This window comes from Triturus cristatus, chromosome 2_1, assembly GCF_964204655.1.
Source record: "Triturus cristatus chromosome 2_1, aTriCri1.1, whole genome shotgun sequence".
NCBI classification, from domain to species: domain Eukaryota; kingdom Metazoa; phylum Chordata; class Amphibia; order Caudata; family Salamandridae; genus Triturus; species Triturus cristatus.
In genome coordinates this window covers 759224939-759247668 of record NC_140581.1, presented here as the reverse complement: position 1 = coordinate 759247668, position 22730 = coordinate 759224939, and the positions used below count along the sequence as shown (strand labels likewise).

Here is a 22730-nt window from a genome sequence, read left to right as displayed (position 1 = left end):
AACATTGAAAACATCGAATACAAGACAGCAGGAGAACTGTGCTCATTGGATCCGGTTAATGTTTGCAGATATTTCAATCATAGATTTGAGGCTATGATGTCCTTCATCTGCAATAAAAAAAAATCCACCCCTTGGAGAAGTAGTGGATTTCTTTTGGAGAAAAGAGTACCAGGCAAGAGGTGCTCCTCATATTCATATGCTGCTGTGGATCAAGGATGCCCCAAAGTTTGGAACAGATACTGATGAAGCAGTGTTATCTTACATTGAAGAATATGCAACATGTGCTATACCTAAAAGCACAGAAGAGAACAAGTTAAAGGAGCAAGTTCTACGTTTCCAAAGTCATCGGTGTGGAAAATACTGTCGACGGAAATACAAGAGCAAAGAAAAATACTACACTAAATGTCGATTTGGATTTCCTAGACCTGTTCTTACAAATGGAAGAGTCAACAGTTTTATGTCAGCTGTGAGACATACTATCACAAGAAAATCACCTAAGAATACCTACAACCTTAAAAGAAAAGAAGAATCAAAAAATATAAATGACTACAACCCAGTCATTTTATCCATGTGGAACGCTAACATGGATATACAGTATGTTGCTGACAATTCCATTGCTGTTGCTCGATATGTAACGTCTTACATTACGAAATCAGAAAAAACAGAATTGAAGGAAATGTGGGAAGAGATTTCTCACGAGAAGACTGTCAGTAAGAAGCTGTACAGTTTCAGTTTGAAGATGTTATCGCATCGAGAAATTGGATCCTACGAATGTTCAGATAGGTTATCTTCTGCAAGTCTCTACTCGAAGTCAAGAAGAATAATTTGGGCAAGTTTAGGCCTTGCAGCAATGAGAAATCGGGTACTGAAATCTGTTGGAGAAATTGAATATTTGGCTGAGAATGACCCAGAAAGTACAGACATATTGAAAACAAACATGTTGGACACATATTATCCCAAGAGAAGTCATCATCTGGAGAACATGTGTCTCTATGAAGTGCTGCAGAACTACATTTATTCACGGAAAGCTGCAGAAGACATCAACAGTGGAAAATATAAAGTTGTTGGTGAAGAAGGATGTTTGGTGAAGCAAACCAAAGGAAGTTTGATAAATCACCGGAAGCTGAGTTGCGACACTACCGACAAGAAAGAATTTTACTACTTGGCTCTTTTACAGTTGTTTAAACCATGGCGTACAGAGGATGAACTACTGGGAGAATTCCAGAGCTATGAAGATTCTTTTAATGCTTGCAAAGACAGCATACAATGCAGTACATTCTCAACTTATCTGCAAATGTTAAATGAAGAAATTGAACAGGAAACTACAATTGCAGCAGAAATAGCTAGAGACAGTTCTCAGGACAGCCAAAGTTCAGGAACATACAGTCAAGATCCCCTAGGACAACCAATCGTTGAAAATGAAGCATCAATAGCCATGAATGAAGTGGAAACGGCTATGAATCAAGCTCAAGAAGAATTTATAGACTTAGAAAATTTGGAAAGACAACTGAATCAAGAGCAGCAACAAATTTATGAAGAGATCAAAAACAAAATTGATCACGGATTTCTACATATCAAAAAAGAGTGCTCATGCACATCATTTCATCCAATCAGGATGTATGTAAGCGGACAAGCTGGCACTGGAAAAAGTTTCCTAATTAAAGTCATCAGAAGCTACCTAAAGCAAAAAACGGACTCTACTTTGTCTTGTGTGGTTACTGCTCCAACTGGGTTAGCAGCATATAACATAAAAGGAATCACCTTACATCGTTTGCTAATGTTACCAGTGGAGCATGAGAACAAAATACAATTCAACAAGCTAACTGGAGAAGCATCCTTAGAAGTGTCAAGAGTATTGAAGAAGATGCAAGTTCTCATTATTGATGAGGTGAGCATGGTATCAAACTTAATGCTTGCCTTTGTGCATTTAAGAATGCAGCAAATTTTGAAGACAGACTATGACGTGTTATTTGGTGGAAAACACGTCATAGTTTTTGGGGATCTTTTGCAACTTACTCCAGTTAAAGGACAACCAGTGTTTAATACTGTGACACATGAAGACACGAAGAAGTCATTGGGAAGCATTGGAAATACAAATATTTGGTCCTTCTTTGAGTACAAGGAACTTACAACTAATATGAGGCAAGCAAACGATGAAGAATATGGAAGTATTCTGAAAGATATCAGAATTGGACTACTCACAGAAGTTGGCAAAAAAGCATTACAGAGTCGGCTGTTACATAACTTATTTCCAAAGGAAGAAATAGTTGCAGAGAAAATATACAAGAATATTGCAGAAAACAAAAGTGTCATCTGCTTAATGCCAACTCTACGTGAATGCTCAATATTTAATGAGGAGCTTTTGAAATTGGAAAATGAAGACATCATGAAATTGGAAGCAGTGGACAAAATTGAGGATGGAAGAATTACTGTCACAGTAACAGGCAAACTGAAAAATAAATTGGACTCACTAGAGAAGAATATCTCCAAAACAGCAGGATTAGAAAAAAATCTATATGTTTGCATGAACTGTAGAGTGTTTTTAAGGAGAAATTTGGATGTTGAAAAAGGCTTAGTGAATGGAGCGATGGGAAGAGTTGTGGGTTTTATTAATTATCAGAAAAAAGATGGAATTGAATGTTTAAAAATAAAATTTGATCAGATAGAGGAAGTTAAAGACATTTGTCGTTGTTCAGTTCGTTTCATGCTTGTGAAAGACTTATATGTACGTAGGAAGCAGTTTCCGTTTTCACTAGCATATGCTGTAACTATCCACAAGTCTCAAGGATTGACTGTAGATTGTGCATTTGTGAACATTGGTTCAACTGTGTTCAAAGAAGGTATGGCATATGTAGCTTTGTCACGAGTCAAAACATTATCAGGTTTATTCATGATTGACTTTGATGATTCAAAAGTTAGTGCTGATACAAACTGTGTAAAGGAGTATAATAGATTAAGAAGAACCTATGCTCCTCATTTAGGTCAGTATCCTGTGTTGGAGAAACGTGTAGTTTCTCGTAAAAGGAGAAATGAGAATATCTGTAATGAAGATGTAGAGAAGAGGAAAAAAAAGAGGAGTGATGTAATTGCAAGCAAAAAGAATAAGGAAAATGAAGAACAGGTTGTAGGATGTCATTTTGAAAATAGCTCTGGTGTCAACTGCTACGCTAATGTAGTGCTGAATGTTGTATTTTATCTGGAAAGTTTGCAAGAGCAGATAATAGTAAATCAGGGAAAAAGATTCTGTTCAGAGCTCAGTCTCCTTTTTCAAAAGCTGAGTAAAGATAAAACTCAAATAGAAAGTGCTACTGACATTAGAAAACTTTTAGATGTATGTTCAGGACGAACACAGTTTTCTCAAAATGTACAGCAAGACGCACAGGAATTCTTGTTGTTTTTTCTTCAGGTAGTGGAAGAAGAAGGAGTTCCCATTGACATTTTTTTTGGTCTCTCTTATAAATGGGAACATAGTTGTGAAAATTGTTATAATATATGTGGCTCTATTGTTGATAATGAAAGGTTTATTTATTTGACATTGCCAGAGAGTAAAACAGTCACTTTTGCAAAATTAGTTAAAGATGCTAATCATAGCATGAAATGTGGTGAGTGTAATTCTGACATGTTTTCAACATTAATTTTAAGGGAATACGGACAGTATGTAATTTTAATGATGCAACGATGTAGAGCTGATGGTTCAAAATTGGATACTTTAATAAAGAAGTTTACAGGACAGCAATTATCAATTTCAGGAAAAACTTTTGTAACTGTTGCAATAATTTTCCATGATGGACCTACTGTTACTTCTGGACATTACACAGTTTATCTTGAATGTGAAAAAGGCTGGACACTGTGTAATGATTCCCAATTGATTTTCAAACAACGTTTGCCTTTTGATTTAGCAAATTCCTATCTAATCTTTCTGAAACCTAAATTTTAGAGAGACTTGGCAAGATCTGGACAAAATAATTTTACCATTTTACTGGATTACCATTGCAATTTTGTAGAAAAAATATTTTTTAAAATTATCATTTGGCCTAAAGGAAAGATAACCAATTGTAATGTGGACTTTTTAAATTTTTAATGCAATTTTGAAAAACCAATAAATTAGAGATAATCGGTAACTTCTGCACATTTTAAATTTTGGAATGCTATTGGACTGCCATTAGAAATTTTTACAAAAATGATTTAAAAAATTACTATTTGGCCATGTGGAAAAGTAACCAATTCTATTGTGGACTAAATAAATTATTCAAAAAATTTTTGTGAACCAAAATGTTACAGAGAATCGGTGAGATCTGGACAGATTAAACTTTAGAATTTTAATGGTTTTCCCTTGGAAATTTATTCCAGGGAAAAAAAAAAATACAATTTGGCCTAAAGGAAATAAAATCAGATGTATTTTGGAGTTATTTGAGATATAATATTGTGATTATACTCCTGAAACAAAAATATCAGACGGTATTTTAAAGAAAAAAGTATTGTTTTTAGATGATATTTTTTTAGAATAATATGCATTTCTGTAATGATAAGTTTAAGTGAGAAGAGATTCTGGGCTTTTTTAATACAATCTTTGAGATTGTTATTTTTTTTTGCCCGCTGTAAAATGATGAATGCAATGGCTTTCACAATTTATAGTGAAATGCAATATATTCTGAAAACAGCAAAAATAAGGCAAAAATATTTTTTGGTAAAAAATGTAAATATGTGTACTGTATTATAAAATGGTTTAAAAATATTAATACTTTTTTCTTTTTTTTCAGATCGATATAGAAAATTTTCGTAAACTACAACCATTTAAAAAACTATTTTTTAAAAAAACAAATGAATAAATATTTTTTTCAGTGAGTATGGTAAGTCAATAGTAATAATTGTAGTCTCTCAAGGACCTTGTAATGTGAAAAATGATTTTTAGTGTTTTTTTTAAAAAATAAAAAAAAAGGTACGCTTACCGTACGCGTACGGTAAAAAAAAAAAAAAAGTTTTTTAAAAAAAATGTAAAAAAAAGATGAAAGATAAGGTTGGCTCTTAAAAGAACCGTTGTGTTCATGCAGGGACAGAGGAAAGGAACCATGGGAAAATCATTCAAAGCTACAAATGTGCTGATCTATTTTGTTATTCACTAGGGAAACACTGGTCTCCCTATAACAAATTAGAGCTTTACAAAATGTGCAATGAATATCAACCTTCCGAAATCGAGGGTTCATTTCCAGAGGGCCAGCAAAAGGAGATTCTCCCCCCACAGATGAAGGGCTCACCTGAGCTGCAGAAGAAGGAGTAAGCTCTGCAGGTGATGGTCCAGGCTGAGCTGCTGTGGATGTACTGGCTCGTCTTTCTGAAGAGTTACCTCCAAAAAGTTGAGCATGTGTCCTTTTGTGTACATCCTTGAGGTGCCTCATCATGGTGTGATTCCCAAAGGAATACTTCCTGTCAGGATTACCTCTAGAAAGTACACGCTTACACAGCTTGCAAGTAACTAAGGGTGCATTCACCTTTTGCTGGCCTTCTGGAAAAGTAAAATAATCCCAAACATAAGAAGGCTTTACTTTCCTCGCTCTCTGCCTCAAGACAGTGCTGCTGGTGCTAGCCTCACTCTCAGAAGAGCTCTGCTGTTCTGCCATCGTATCCCAAAGACAAACCAGCTCCTTCTCCCAAGGGATCACAAGCAGAAATGAGGGGAATGGGTGTGGTGTAGGAGAGTTCTAGAACTGAAAGTAGTTTCAACCAATCAAAAGTTGTGTTTCATGATCACATGACCTACCGTACGCTTACGGTACGCTTACGGTGCGCTTACGGCAAAAAGTACGCGTGCGCGTAAAAAAGACACGCGCTTGCGCGCATGCGCATAACAGTCATTTCCCGGCACTTCCGCGTAACGTGCGCGTGTTGCGTAAGCGCGCACACGTCCCACGCGCAGTACGCGCGCTACGCAAAGTACGTAACTATACGCAAGCAGCGTAGATAGATTACGGACGTTGCGTAAACCGTACGCTTACCGTGAGCTTACGGTACGCGTACTATAAAAAAAAAAAAATAAAAAAAAAATAATAATCTAGAAATAAATTTTACTTGTTTATTTTAAAAAATTTATATAAAATAAATATTTAATGATTTTAAAAAATTAAGCATAGTCTTTATAAAAGGTAAAAAATTAAATTAAAAATATGTTTGAAAAAAATGAAGAAAAAAAAAAAAAATTAGCATTTAAAAAACCTTGCAAATTCACTGAAAAAACCATGGGTTTCACACACGTTATAGTTAGGAATTAGCATTTAAAAAACCTTAGAAATTCACTGAAAAAACCATAGGTTTCACACACGTTATAGTTAGGAATTAGCATTTAAAAAACCTTAGAAATTCAGTGAAAAAACCATAGGTTTCACACACGTTATAGTTAGGAATTAGCATTTAAAAAACCTTAGAAATTCAGTGAAAAAACCATAGGTTTCACACATGTTATAGTTAGCTGGACATTTTACTCGTAAAAAACCAATGAAATTGCCCCGTTATAGTTAGTTCAGCTAACTATAACTCGCGCGCCCGCAATGCACTGCTGATGACGTCACATATTACATCACTCATGACATGGTCAGTGACATCACTCATGACATCACTGATGACATCTCAAATGACATCACTGATGACATCATCCAGTGAATGTGGGTTTTTCTGAAAATTAAATTTGTTTTATATATGTGTATCTCAAGGTCGATGGAAGAATAAATGTGTATATAAGTGTCTAAATGGATGATTTGTTTTTGAAAAGTTGATTGTGTTACTGACTGATTAAGTGTATCTCTCACTTTGTGTATAAGTGGCTGCATGGGTTGGTGAGTAGCTACATGGGTGTCTATATAGGTTATTAGTTGTTTTTTTGAGTATCAGTCTGAGTGTCTGCATGGTACGGTGGGGGGTATTACGTAGTGCATAGATGCATGAATGAGTGACTCACTGTTTGTATGTGTTGAACAGAGCATGTGTGCAGGACTGCATGGGTGGATGAGTGTGTGTATGGGTGTGTTATTGAGTGAATGACTGTCTCAATAGTGTCTTCAGGAGTAACTACATATGTTTTAAACTAGTATATGTGAGTATTGGTGTATATATGTGAGTATATATGAGAGGGAGAGATTGAAAGAGTTCCTGTATGAATAAGTATGTGTTTCTATAAGTGATTGTTTAAAAGACTAAGTATGTGTAAGTTTCCGTAGAAGTAAGTGTGGTGGTGTGTGTATTACTGTATATGCAAGTAAATGTATGTTTTATTCTTTTTTAGCATGAGTGACTATGTGTGTGAGTAACTCTATGGATGAGTGGCATTGTGTAACAGGATGTATAGATGTATGAGTATATATGATGAGTGAGTACATGTATGAGTGACTGTGTAGGACTGTTGGTGAATGAGTGGATGTGTATGTGGATCTTTGAATTACTGATGAGGTTGTTGTAACTGGTATTGGTATGTCCATTGTTTTGAAATTTTTAGTCTCTATTTTTGAATGTGTGTATCAAAGATTATATTAAGGTGAGAGGAGGTCTGCCACTCTATCACAAGGATGATGTCATCAGTGATGTCATCAGTGATGTCATTTGAGATGTCATCAGTGATGTCATGAGTGATGTCACTGACCATGTCATGAGTGATGTAATATGTGACGTCATCAGCAGTGCATTGCGGGCGCGCGAGTTATAGTTAGCTGAACTAACTATAACGGGGCAATTTCATTGGTTTTTTACGAGTAAAATGTCCAGCTAACTATAACATGTGTGAAACCTATGGTTTTTTCACTGAATTTCTAAGGTTTTTTAAATGCTAATTCCTAACTATAACGTGTGTGAAACCTATGGTTTTTTCACTGAATATATATATATATATATATATATATATATATATATATATATATATACACGGGATGAATAAAGTTTGGGGGGGGGTCTCCAAAAGGAATGTTGCTGTTGTAATTAAGGGCGTGGCTTAAAACATGTAAGCTAAAAACCTGTGCTTACCATAGTGTGCCGCCCGACTGGTATTTTGCTGTTTCTGACTGCACCTAGATATAGAATACAAGTAACATTACACCTACAACAAGCCACGACTATTGGCTTTAATAGTTGTTAGTTGCAAAAGCTAAATAAGCAAAAACTTTGGCTTCGTTGTATATAATTTTGAAAATGCTTGAGTTCTGAAATGATGAGGCTATGGAAGACCTGTTAGGAGTCTTTTTGTTACATAAAAGGCAGTGAATGGTGACACTGCTTTAGAGGTAAGATTTATTTTTCACCCCGAGGGTGAGGGCAAAAACGGAGAGCCCGATAGGGACCCGCCTCAGTACCTGCTCTTTAGAACTGTCGGTGCTGAGCACCGGCAGGAACCCGGCCCTCTTAAAGTCCTTTATTTAGCCATGGTGCACAACATCGGAGATAATGTGCAGCACGGCTAAAAACCATTTGCATACCCCTTAGATGCCAAAGGCGAGACCTATTGTCTCCAATGCTTGTTGTCAGTTAGCTTCTTGAAACCTTTGTAGTGTCACGAGCGCCTTTGCAAATACATAGAACATTACATATTTCTATAGTACTTTTCTATTTTAAATCAAATAAGTAGTAGATCATGTAGTCTTCTTTCCGGGTGCCTACTATTCAAGTAAAGTAATGTACATGTATGACGATGAGCTCACATACTGCTAGCGCTTAAAGTAACCGCTCTGGTGCATTGTAGGTGGCGAGAAGCATACCGGCGGCGGAAGGGAATCTGGCAGCGATGCCTGGAAGCATTATATGAGGAGATCTACCTGGTAAGTCGCATCTCTGTGTGGGGTATTTTAAAGAATAGGGTGACCTCTAAGCAGAAAATGTATTTCTTTGTGGTAAGCGGCAGATTCGCTGCAGGGGACTGTTGGGCACCCGCTAATTATCATTTCTGAGGAACCGGTTTGCACGGGCTGCTGTTGACATGCACGCTAGCATCTCTTTGTCACCTCCGTAGTGAATAATAATTTAAACTCGGGCATTTCCTGCTCTGCCGTGAAACAATGGAATCTGCCCCGGTGTCAATTCAACATCGTGTCGTCAGATCACAGTTGTATAAGCTATAATTCGTCTGTTCACACCTCATTCCTTTTATCTGTTTTGTGACTGGGTTGTACGGGAACAGTTTCTCTACTTGTTCACATCCGGTTCAACACAGTGCTTTAAATGTGAAAAAATAAGTGCAGGTACTCATTAAAATAAACTAGAGGTGTAGAGAGTGGTGGGGCTAGGGGCAGGGCTAAGGGCAAGACATGATGGTTCTTAACAACTTCTATAATAGTTGCAGCACAATTACCAAAACACATGAGAAATATGTTTATATAAAGAAAGCAGGTTAACTCATTACACAAAATGAAAGTCAAATGTGATATATTAACATTTCCTTATTATTTTTTTTGTTGCAATAGTTGGGAACCAAAGCTCTTATGGCACCAAGCAAATGAAGCAACTCATCATGACCCTCCCTACACAATATCTCTTTTCTCTTCCATCGATCTATCCATTCATCCTTTCATCCTACCATTTACCTGCTGATGTCCACCATTTAACCTTTACATTCTGTTGGCTATTCAGTCTTTCACCCATCATTCAGTGTTTCACCATTCCGTCTTTCCACCCTTCCATATCCAAACCTATCCATCCATCTCCAAACCTATCCATCCATCTTTTCACTTATCCATCTCTTTATCCACCCTTTCACTCATCCATCAATCCTCTCCCTCATCTAGCCATCAACCCTTTCACTCATCTAGCCATCAACCCTTTCACTCCTTCATTCCATCCACCCTTTCATTCCATCCACCCTTTCACTGAATCCCTCCCTTCACTCATCCATCATCCACCCTTTCAACCATCCTCCCTCCTTTTAGTTTGTCCATTCTTTCACTTATTCATCCATCGTCCGCCCTTTCGTCCAATCATCCACCCTCTTTCACCCATTCATCCATCTATACATCCACCCTTTCACTCACTCACTCACCCTCCCTCCCTTTTACATTACTTATGAGCCTTTGTCAACGAGCAGAGGTACACACAAAGTGCCAGCCATTTTCTTTAAAAACCCTCCAGAGAGTGTTTTGATTCTCTCTTTCTCTTGTTTTTGTCTTACAAAAAACAGGTATACAAATGCATGCAAACACACAAACATAAGCAGACACACAAAAGACTAGAGTATGATAAAAGCCATTTTATACTCTTAACCTACCATGGCTTTTTTAATTGCCACTGCCATGATTCCTGTTTTTGCACAAATGCACAGTATAGTGTGAATATGATTGACAGCACAGTGCCTGAATGGACCCTTCTCTGTCGAGCACAGCATGCTGGTGAACACCCGGACATTATTCAAATGAGCGCCTTGGCTGCCAGAGACACCTTCCACTCCGGATCACCAGCACTCGCATCCAATGAGCCTACCTTTTCATGAGTACCAGTACTCTTTCTCGGCAGTAGAGAAGTACCGGTACTCAGAGTGATAAATCTAAGAAGTGCCGGTACTCCGTACCGGCGAGTACTGGCCCATTTAAAGCACTGGTTCAACATCCACACAGGTAATAAGACTTTTGAGTGGATGAAAAACTGGGGGGGGGGGGATCTCTCAACGGGGCGTGGTCGATGTAATTAAGGGCGTGGCTTAAAAGCACATAAACTAAACATCTGCGCTTACCATAGTGTGCTGCCCGACTGGTATTTCGCTGCAATTGTCATTGCCGCCAGACATATAATACAAGTAACATTACACATACAACTAGCCAGGACTATTTACTTTGTCAATGGTTATTTTTTTGCATAAGATAAAAAAACATCTATGGCTTTGTCGTATATAATATGGAAAATGCCTCAGTTCTGAAATGATGAGACTGCGAAAGAACTATAACTAGTCTCTTTGAAGTTACATCACAGGCAGCGATTGGTGGTACTGCTGCAGATGAGATTTATTTTTCACCCTGATGGTGAAGACAAAAATGGAGAGCCTGATGGAGACCCGCCTCAGTACCTGCGTTTTAGAACTGCTGGTGCTGAGCACCGGCAGGACCCGGCCCACTTAAAGCCCTAACTAGTAGGAAAGCTGCATGAGTTAAGAAACACTTGCTTCAGGCATCTGTGTGTTACCTGCAGGTCCCCAGCCGGCATCCCACTAGGCCTGATTCAACCAATCATCATTCTGAGGTTGGTCGATTCAGAACTTTTTACTGTGGCAGTATTAATGTTAGTACAAAGAAAAATTAGATCTATGGTAGAAGTATTATATAAAAACTATATTGGGGCTTCTTTGGGAAGAAAAACGTTAAAGTATGAACGGAGACTTACACCTCTTCATAAATATACTCCAACTTTTTTTCTATTTACATATGTAGTAGTATTCTAGGGAAGTGGTGCCAGTTGCAGGTCTTTTGATGGATGCTTCTAACTGCAAATTCCTCACCTTTTAAATCCTCTCCAGGTGCCAGGCTGCAGTAGCTGCCACACACTGACAGGTGACATAATTCGACTTCGTAGCGACGCCAGCATACAATGCATGGAACCACATGTAGGCACCACGCCCTTCGCGCATACTTTGGTTCCTCTTTTTCCACACGAATCCAGAGCTCTGTTGCCAACTTAGTTGGTGTTTTTGCTGATTTTGCCATAAATTCATTTGACACTGTGCATGCATGTCCCCCCACGAAAGCTACAGAGTATAAGACATGCCACACCTGTAGGCAACTGTGTTAGAACTGGGGTGGTGAAGTGAGCTAAAGAACAATGATGGATTCAACCCAGATCTGTGACTGGGGGTGAGTGTCTGAAAAGTTTCAGCGCTCCGTCCATCATCTCTTTGTTTTTGTGTTGGTCGCAGACCAGCACAACATCTGTCCTTGGTACTTTCCTTTCAAATATGACTCGAAGGCCTGCGACATATGCTCTCTAATAAAACCGAAGGCCATTAGGGATCTTGAAGCCAAGCACTATGTTGCTGAACTTAAGAAGTCTAGCATGTCCAGTAAAAGGTCTTGAGCCATTTTCTGATCACTATCCTCGGGTAAGATGAAGTCAAAAGACAAAGCTCAAAGCAAGCATAAGAGGGCCGAGTAGGGCTTGATCTCGCCTTGTAGTTTCCATTACAGGGAACAGTTGCACCCTCCACTCTGGAAAGCTCAGGCCTTGATGCCGTCATCCAGTTCAGACCAGATTTTGAAACTGGAGCTGAAGCATGATTAATTTCCCAGCCCGTTGTCGATTCTTAAGAAGAATGAAGCTGTTCAGGAGGCAATGCTGCAGTTATTATTCAAGTTTCTGGGTCGCTCTAATGTGCCTTCTGGTCCAATGGGGGGGGGGGGGGTCGTGGTCTCTATATGGACTCTCACCCGTGGGCTGTCTCAGTGCCCTTTCGATTTCAGTATGTCCCTTAGCAAGCACCAGGCTGCTCCTCGACACCTCTGCTGGAGGACCTGCAGGTAGGCCCACTTCGGTGCCTGCTTCGGCTCCCCAGGTGCCTGCTCTAGTCTCTATCCTTAATTTGAGGGTCTGATCCTAAACAACTTCAGCTACATCTGCCCTTTTGTCATGCTGTTAAATAACCAAAATGCAAGCTGTAGCTTTGGAGAATTCCACAATAGTTTCTGACCTCCAACAACCGTGCTGTCCGATATTGGAAACCATCTTCGGTTCTGCCTCTGAAGCAGATCAGGGGCTTGGACAGGCTCTACGCAACAAAGGTGACAATGAGAAAGCAGAATATTTACTCCCTCTTTCAATACATTGATGCTGGCCTCTACCTTGACCTCCAGAATGCTAATAGACTAGACTCTTCGTCTGAAACTGAATTCGATTTTCCATTGGGCCCCCTCTATTGAGTAGAGTGCATCATTTGCAGTGGCTTCTCGCAGAGCCACAGAGATTTTGGATGTACCTTTTCCCTTGGTGGAAACCAAGGCTCACTTACAGGCAGAAATTTTGCATCCTGGGCCATCGGCTACTAAGCCATTGCAATAATTTTCCTTACTAAGACTATTGGAGCTTTGTGGTATAAGCAGTGTATAGCATCCTTCATGAACCCAGGGTCGTAACACAGGCCCCGCGGTGCGGGGGGGCCCCCCAAGCTCCAGGGTGCCCCCTCATCAGAGTACTCCGGCTGTGGAGCTCCTTATTGTGCCCGGAGGGGGCCCCTCCACGTACCTTGCAGGGGAGTCCCCTCAATTTTCGTTACACCACTGCATGAACCACCCAATTGCTTGGCACCACAGGCTTACCTCTGGGTACCTTATCATCCTGAAGCAACATCTGCCTATGAAGAGTCTCATCATTTAGGTTTCAGAGAGCATCGGGGCTCCTGGTGCTTTCCATTAAGGTCTTCCAGATATAGAAAACAATTGAACGTTTATTTTTCTGCCAGCTTGGCCAAATGCTTATCAAACAGTCTGTTTCTTGGGTCATGATACACAGCCTTTGAGACATGGCATGTGAGATCTTGCTTGCTCTTCATGAGAACTTCTGGGTTTCATTTGCTCCAAGCATACATAAGTCAGAATGCGGCCAAATACACTACAGACTGTCAGCCTTGCCACAGGCACTAGCTTTGTTGTTAGCCTGGTAGTGGGCATGCTACCTGGTTTTCCGGAGACACCCGAGTGTCATTGGTGGATTAAGCTTTTGATCTAATCAGGCTCTTCAGAGCACAGGCGGATTTGGCACTAGGGCGGTTTAAGGATAGCTGCGGAAAAGCTTTGCTACAGCCCACTCCTTGGGATTACTTTCCCTAGCTAGCCAGTTCCACCAACAGTATTGGGAATTGTGTTGTACTCAAGGGCCCTTGCCTTCTGACAGGCAGCCCTCACTGGTTGTCCAGCTTTTTTGTGGCTCTAGAGGGAGAGACGGTGGTAGAGTCCTGGGTGTCACAGATTTAGCAGTCCTCTTCATCACTCTATGCAGCTGCCACCAAGCTGCTTTAGTTTCTCCCAGCACGTGTCACATAGGACGTATGAAGGAGAATCTGATTTTGCTTGTCTCACTGACCTGCTGTTACTCTAGAACAGTAGGGCTTTAAAATTGTTCAATTTGGTTACGCCCCTTCCCATTTTGTCCAACCCTCCACATGTTTGACCCGTTTGTGATCAGACATTTGTAGAGAATGCCAGCATTCTAACCAGAAATGTTTGGGTGCTGTTTGCCTGAGGGTTCTTGGTCTTGTGCATAATCCTTGAGCATCGTACTCGTTGGCACATGTGGGCTCTGCCGTGGAACCTTCCACTTCAGTGAGCCCAACACTCGGGATGTCTCTTGGACAACAACTACATATTAGACGTTGCAGCCCAGAGACTTCTATTGTGGCTGAGAGATGTTAGCCTGACCTGTGGCATACCATTCTTCCTGTCCTATCCAGAGCTCACAGTATTAATGGACACATCTTCTTAGGGCCGATGAAGTAACCCGGATGGCGTGGAGAACAGAGATTTCTCATGTAGCACCATCAACATACAACACCCTGCCTGTATTTAAAGGCTCTGAGGCTGTGTTTGGTGGCTGCTCAGCTGCCTTATACCACTGTCATCCATGACAAATTGGTGCTTCAGACTTGAGCGTCGTTTCGCCAGAAAAGGGGTCTCCTTTTCATTTTGAGCAGTCTAACATGCTCCTCACATGTTTCTCTCCGCCACATCCCATAATGGAAGAGGAGAAGCTTCACCATTTGTACCCTAAATGAGGCCTTAGTTATAACATAGACGCAACTAAGAAGCACCTAGAGGACAAGCAACCTTTTTGTTGGCTTTTCTGGTGCAAAGAAGAGAAAGGTATTTGCCAAATTGGATCTTAGCAAGGTAGATTGTCCTTTGTATTAAGCTATGCTATGCTGTTGCCAAGAAAGGACTCCCTTTGGGAGCTTACATGCTCTTTCCACAAACCTCTGGGCTACTCGCCAAGGGTAATCCATACTCAAGTGTTTGGTGACTGGGAGGCATCCAGGTCGGAGGCACTGCAAAGTCCCACCTCCATCAGCTTTGGTCCTGGCATCTTAGTTGAAGTCAAAAGTGGCTGGGGCGCCATCGCTTGTTAACTTAAGCCCTTCCTCCTTCAAGCACTGATTTTGATGTCAGTGGTGATGCCATCTACATAACCTACTCTACCACCTGACAAAGAGTCGATATGAGAAAGTATTATCTGTGAGGTAAAGGAGCAGGTCAAGGCTAATTTTAATGATGAACCATATGCTGAGACCCTCCCCGAAGTTTTGCCCACTGAGAGGAGATTTTCTGTCTAGATCCATATGCTTGGGTTATGGATAAGGACTATGGTCGTACAGAACATGAGGAGTCTGTAGGTGCCCCTTTACTATACTGATGTGGCATCTACAAGGATGTGCATAATGCTAGTGGCTTCGCTACTTCACCAGAAGGGAACATTTATTTCCTATCCATCTAGCTTTCCTCTGTGGAGATTTCTTCTTTTACAACCACCGTTCAGAAGGCTTTATTACTATTTACTGTGCCTTATTTGGAAGTGAAGTTTAGCGCTTTGATTGAAACCTTGCAAACTCTTGCTTCCGTTTAATGAGGCTTTCCTAAGCCTATAATGGCTTCTTAAGAGAAACTCTTTTCAGGCCTGGCAGTTCATACTTGGATAAGCATTCTACATTGGCTCACTCTGGGAGACCCTCACTTTTTGTCTTTCCATCCATTACCAGAGAGTCTGGTTGTTCAGACGTTGTCTTCAAAACAGAACTACAATGCTCTCATTATGGCACTCCCAGACCGCAAATCCAAGAAGCTAGATGCCTAAGGTTTTGCCTTTAGCAGCTTGGATGTGTACACAGCTAATTCTACAACTTACTTGTAGGCTGATATGTCTATGCTTTATGAGAACTGTACAGTCATCATTCTGCGTCCACGTGCTTGGAGATATCCAGCCTATGCACATGGGCATGTGATTTGACGGCGAGCGGCTATTCAGAAAAAAGAGAGACTCCTCCTTCGAAGTTTCAAGAACTGCGCTGCTGCTGTATCCTGGGCCTGTTTCCCCCTTCACACAATTTCACCAGTGAGTATTGGAAATTTCGTGCTTACTCTAGAGCTGTACAGTTTCAACAGCAGCTGGCTCGGGCCACCCGAATGCCACATCCGCTTTATCACTCATTTTGGGGTGGGGTAGATGGAGAAATCAAGAAGACTTAATCAGTAGCAGCAACAGATCCTGTCCCCACCGATCTTTATGCTGAGTTCAAACACCTCCATCTCCTCAATTGCGAAGTGGTCCTGTCAGACCACTGGGCGATCAGCTGATACGCCATGGCTTGCCCTTCCCTTTCCGCCCCAACTCCCTCATGCCCACAGTAATCACCCCTCCTTCAGAGCATACTCGCTCGCTCATGTCTCAATCCGGGAGGCACTATTCTCACCATGATGGCAAAAAGAGCTATTGAAGTGATGTTTCTGGCAGAGAGGGGCATGGGTTTTATTCTCTTAACTTCTTGGTTCCCAAGAAGAATATAGGCCTGAAGCTTCCTCAGGATTTCTGCCTCCTGAAGCTGTTCATCTGGCAAAAAAAATCAAGATGAGGTCTCAAGTCTTGTGCTGCTGGTGTTGAACTCAGGACATTGATTGGTGGTCCTGGAAGTACAGGATGCATATTTTCATCTTCCAGTTCTTGAGATTCAAGGTGGGGTATTTGTAAAGGTGCAGTCAGTCATGGCAGCTTTGTAGTGGAGGTCAGGAGTCCTTGGATTTCCGTGCTTGGATTAGTGGTTGGTGAATGTGGAGTTCCTGATGCTGGCCCAAGAGCATCTCAATGCAGATGTTCAGGAGGGCTAAAAGTCTAATATGTATTTAAGGCAACAATTGCCATCAGGCAAGAAAAATCAATCAACAACTGCTGTTCAAACAAAATAGAGCATTCTCCCAAAATCACTTTGGAGCATGGAATGTTAAATACCATACCTTTCAGTTGAGTTTTATACACGTGTTGCCATTACAATTAAATGAAAGCAGAACGTGATTGATGCTGTTTCTGCAAAGCAAAACTGACTGACAAAAGGTGAGAGCTTCTTGCAAGAAAGAATGGGAGAAGTCCATGAAAACAAGCTACAGTTATATACACAAGTGCTGACTTCATAATTTTTCTCAAATTCTATGCTTACTGCAAGAGGCAGAAATGTGAATATGTCAAAGCAAAATAAAATGTCTTGAGAGCTTCAGAAATACATAAAATATAGGAGGCATATTACCTAATGTACTCTTCCAGTTAATATAAAATCGAAATTCCAAAATAAACTGTCCGTGAATATTGAGGCACACCCAAATACTGACCTATTCATAATACAGCAGTAGTAATAAGGCTCGGATATGGTTCGTTGATCTTTTTCATTATCAATGTCCAAAATTCACTCCTAAGGCCCCACACAAACACTGACCTTTATTGGCGAGATGGCCCACAGAACCCTTAGGAAGTCCTTTCCTGTTCCTCCGAGGATCACGGAAATTCAGGCCGGAATTCTTATGTGTCTGACTCAAGCTCAGATCCCAGTCCCAAAAGCCTTTTGCTTGCTGGGCCATATGGCCTTCTCCCTCGTTTTGGTGACTCATGCCAGGCGGCAGGTGAGATCACTCCAGTATGTGTCTGAGGAGTCAGTGGCTGCAGCACCAAGGATGGCTTTCAGCTTTGGTTTGGGTCTTCCATTCAGTGCATCAGGATCGGCACTTGTGAATGGACCCTTGCAACCTTTCGAGGGGTTGCCCATTCAGCCCTCCTCAAGCTTTGTTTACCATTGTCATGGGTTTCTCCTCGTTGGGCTGGAGTACTCGTCTGTGCGACATAACGGCACAGGGACTTTGGTCCGAATCAGAGCAGCAGCTGTACATATATATGCCCTAGGTGGTGTGCTTTTGCCCAGAAAGGGTTCTACCATCTATCTTTGTGGATGGAGGGGGTGGTTGGTGATGTCCCAATTCTCTCAGACAGCAGAATCACCATTCTTTGTATCAAAAGACAGGACAGTGTTGTATTGTGGACCCCATGTTGAGTCATCTGTGTAAGTAGGCTCAGCCAAGCGGATTATCCAAGTAGTGGCCTACCTGGCATGCTCCCTGATTATGCGGGTTGATGCTATCAGTCACCTCTCGCTGGAGAACCAGGAGTGTGTTCTACAATTAAAAGTCCCAGAGATGATCTTCTTCAGATTGGCGTTTGAACTCATGGATCTCTTTTCCATAACCAAGAACAGAAAGTGTCCTACATTTTGTGACATACACTTCCCCCTGAATGTTTCCCTGGGGATGCTTTTAGGTTCCACTAGTCTCATAGCCTGATTTAAGTTTTCCGACGATCATCTTCTGTGAAATGTACTGCAAAAGTGAACGAGGATCGAGCACCGGTGATACTTTTTGCATTGGAGTGGATGAAGAGGATCTGTTAAGTCACTCAGGAGTTGGCTTACAGTTTATTTATGATTTGGGACTCCGAAGAGTTCCACATGAAAGAGATACATCTACAAATCAACATTCCACTCCATAAAAAGAGAGAGAAAAGTACTAAATTCGTCATAGCAGATCATATAACAAGGAAAAACATATATATGGGAACCATTCAATACATTTTCAGGTGCCAAGAGGATTGATCCGTAATAAATCAGATTACCATCGATGGGTACTTAGGGGACTTTTACAAAGATTATAATCTAAAACTGTCATAAAAACTTTAAAAATTTAAAACCATATAATATATTGCGGGGATTTGTCAAATCGTAATACAGTACAAGATAACCAGCAGCATAATAACGATACAAAAATATTTTAAAACTTCAAAGAAATTTTTCAGCTTACGGTACTCTATAGCTAGCAGTAAAAAAAAAAGAGGTTGAAAAAGTGCAAGTGCTCAGATACATACATAGGAAATCAGCATACAGTACTCATTAGCTAGCAGCAAGAAGGATTGGAAAAGTGCACATGCTCAGAAACATACAGGAGTTGGCAGTCCATTCCTGTCCTGTGCAGAGCAGCCAGCTCTCACAGCAGGATGGTCGGGTACTCCACCCCAATCCCCATACTCTGCTCATGCACATTTGGAAATTAAGTGGTGCCAATTACAGTCTGTTTGCCTTCTTGGTGAGGTTGCAGGCATCATCTTGGCAGTTAGGAAGCCTGCTACTAAATCCATCTACACTATTCGCTGGAATAAGTTTGTTCAGTGGTGCGAGTCAAAAAGCATCCATCCTTTTCAATCTCAATTTTTGACATTTTGAAGTTTGCATTATCCCTTGCCCTGTAGAGCTTGGCAGTGGCTACAGTTATCTATCTTACGATCCTGTCTGCTTTCATTTGTTTCCCTGCTCAATCTTCTATGTGTACATCACCACTAGTGGTGTAGTTCAAAAGTTTGCTTTACTCTTTTTCCCCACTCGATTTATTCTCTCTCAGTGGGATGTGAATCTCACGTTGCCTTTCTTGATGGTATCCCCGTTTGAGCCGATGCACAGTTTTCCAGTCTGACTTCTTACCTACAAGACTGTTTTGTGGATGGCAGGTACTTCAGCTCAGAGTTGGTTAACTTTAGGCCCTATCAGCTGGTCCAACATTCACAGTTTTGTACCTGGATAAGTTGGTACTTCACACCTGCTCATCCTTCACACCCAAGGTGGTTTCTGCATTCCATATGGCCCGTTCTAGAACACTTGCATTTTTCTTCTCTCCTCCCCATCTTACCAGGGAGGAGAAATGTCTGCATAGGCTGAAATCCAGTTGACAGGACATAGTTGAGGACTAGATTTTTGTGGGCTTCTCTTGTGCAGCAAAGGGCAAGGCAGTGACTGAACGCTCTAATCCACATTAGGGCATCCTTTGTATTAAGATCTGCTATGCCCTAGTAAAGAAAGACCCTCCAAGGCACTTTCCTGAGGCATCCTGTTTGCTGACTGCGGGGCATGTACGTGGTCATCCTTGCATATGTTTGCAAAGCACAAATGTGTCATGTGGCAGGCACGTAGTGATATGTACTTTGCTTGAGCTGTATTGCCTTATTTCCTTTGTTAACCTGTACAACGTAGTGACACTGCCCAAGTACGTTCTGCTTTGGAACCCATTTACATGGTGAGTAATCTGCCAGAAACAATGTTTCTGCCATAACTATTCTCGTTAATCATAAAAGTAGTCAATTGAGGTGAATTTTACTTGCTAATGATCGTTAAATGCTTCTGATGGCGAATAAAGAACTTCTCTAGTGCATTGTGACTTTGATTCGGGTGATATAAGAAAGATGTTGCATGCTATTCTCTTCCTGCTTTCATTTATTTCAATGTTCCTGTTTCAAAACCACAATCCTGCAACCTACTTTCTGAATTACCATCCATCACTAACCTCCTTAGACATACGGGTGCTGCATTTCTGTGAATAGAGGCTCACTTTTGCTGTAAAAAATGAAATGGCAAGCCTAGCATCATCAAGTGATGTTCAAATACATCTCGATGGACTCTAGAGGTCTGTGCTCATCAGGAAATGTTAAATTATGGTACAGTTTGGTCACCCTAACTGCCTACCCACTTGGACAGCTGCAAAGGGATGATCTAGGAAAGTGTACGTTTGCATCACAATACAACCTACCTTGGGTCTAGAAGATGGAGCTAATGAGATGGAGATAGGAAGAGGTGAGGTGCCATGAGATAATTTGTGAGGGCACCAATAGTGGATCTTCTGAGATAGACCTTTGAGGACTTTATAGATATGTGGACTAGAGGTGACTGGTGGGAACTGAAGTGAGATGTGGTGGTGTAAAGATGCTTGGTGATGGCAGCCATGAAGGAGCTAATGAGGTAGGGGATTGAGTGACCAGGAATACAAGTGAGGTCTGGTAGCTTTTAGATACTTGATAAAGTCCCAACTGAGGCAGCTAGAGACTTCAACCAGAGGTTAAGTGCTTTTGCGAGGGATACCTGGTAAATGCACTTGTCATGTAGGAGCTAATTGAGGTCCATTACCTGTGCTCCACGTAGTAGTATAAATCCAAAAGGTGGGTTACTGTTCCTAATGCGCTTACAATCCCCTGATTGATTGATAAGCTGTTTGTAATGCTGCTAATATGTGATAGTTCAAGCTACCGTACATTTGAAAAGAAATGACATTGGAGCATATGAACTACCAGGCAGGATATTGGGAAGTAGTAACCAAAGCAAGTGGTGAAGGGTTTGTCTGGAAATAAGTCTTCATTTAGTTAGTTTACGAAAAAATAAGTGGATGAATGAAGGATAGGTTGTGAAAGAAATTAAAAAAAGTCCCTTTAAGCTGAAGATGCAGACCCTCCCTTTGTGACCTAACACCCTCTTCATTGTGTGCCAAAATCTGTCTATTGTATATTAAACGGTTACTGATCACCACTCCAATATTCAGTTCTTATAATATAAATGTCATTCTTTTCTTTTCAGCACAATCAACTATAGCAAAGATTTACCCCTGGCTCAAGGAATCAAGTTTCAGTAGAGATGATTTGGATTCGACCTTCTGGATACTCTGCACTTTAAAACCAGGCCTCCCATGAATGACCAAAAGTGGAAGAGGGATCTTAAATTGCTTTTAGTGTACTTCCTTCAACAAACATGCAATACAAATGCTAAAATAATTGCTGGCGTGATGTTCATGTGCAGCACAACGGTTTGCACTATTTGTTTCTACGTTCTATTTCTTACAACAATCATGTAAGCATCAAGAAAATAAATGAAGCAAGCTTGCCTCTGTTTTTGCATTGATGGAAATTAATTTGGAATGGAATGGGCAAATATTTGCATTTTTTCGGAAACAGAATGTCCACATTGGCGTTTTAAGAAAATAATTAACATTAGTTTAAAGAAGAGTTGCAACACGTTTGTCAAAATATAAAATTAAGCACATATTCTTATAAAAAGCAAAAGATAAATGTTAGAATCTGGGTTCTCTGGTTGGCACAGGTAGGTACTTGTGACAAGCAGGGAACATTTCCTCTAGTCAGGGTAAGGGGTTACACTCCTAAAATAACCCCAGCTCACCCTCTAGGTAGCTTGGCGCGAGCAGCCAAGGCTTATCTCAGAGCGTTATAGGTTAAGCATTTGTGAACACATACAGTAACCAAGTGGCAACACTACAGATGGACACCACACAGGTTTTTATATTAAAAATAAGGATTCTTTATATAGAGTTACCACAAGACCATTAAACGACAAAAATACACAATACTGTTACTTTAGAAGTTTGCTTAGTTCTCTTAAGTTCTTGAATGCGACACTTTAAGTCAATGTACCTTAGATGCGACACGCAGGGCAACGAAAGTGTTGCAACGATGCTGATGCAATTAAGTTTTTGGTGCAAAGAAATCTTCCAGATGCGTTACGCTTCTCGGATGTTGCGAGAAGACTCGTCTCGATGCGTCGGCTGCAGCGGCGTCACCCCTTTACGCGATGCGACGACAGCGGCCTTGGCAGCGGCACTCTTCTCCGACGTTTGCGAGACGCTTCCGCTCGATGCGATGCTGCAGCGGCGTCACCTCTTTACGCGATGCGACGACAGCAGCTCCGACGGCGGCACGCTTCTCCGTGGAAGCGAGGCGCTTTTCTTGATGCGGTGCAATGCTACAACTACGATGGCTGCGATGGCGACACGCTTCTTCCTCGATGCGAGACTCTTCTCTTGATGCGGTGCAATGCGTCAGCTACGATGGCTGCAATGGCGACACGCTTCTTCGGCGTTGCGAGACACTTCCGGAATGATGCGAGA

General features: G+C 41.1%; 1 protein-coding gene across 1 annotated transcript in view; it reads left to right on the top strand.

Moving 5' to 3' along the window:
- ALDH7A1 (aldehyde dehydrogenase 7 family member A1) overlaps positions 1-21718 on the top strand; it is a 295831-nt gene extending 274113 nt beyond the window's left edge. The window contains exons 17-18 of the mRNA XM_085632694.1: positions 8717-8792; positions 21410-21718. Coding sequence (XP_085488820.1) covers positions 8717-8792; positions 21410-21464 — 131 coding nt within the window. The 3' untranslated portion in view covers positions 21465-21718. The remainder of the gene's footprint in view (positions 1-8716; positions 8793-21409) is intronic.
- The last annotated feature ends 1012 nt before the right edge of the window (positions 21719-22730 follow it).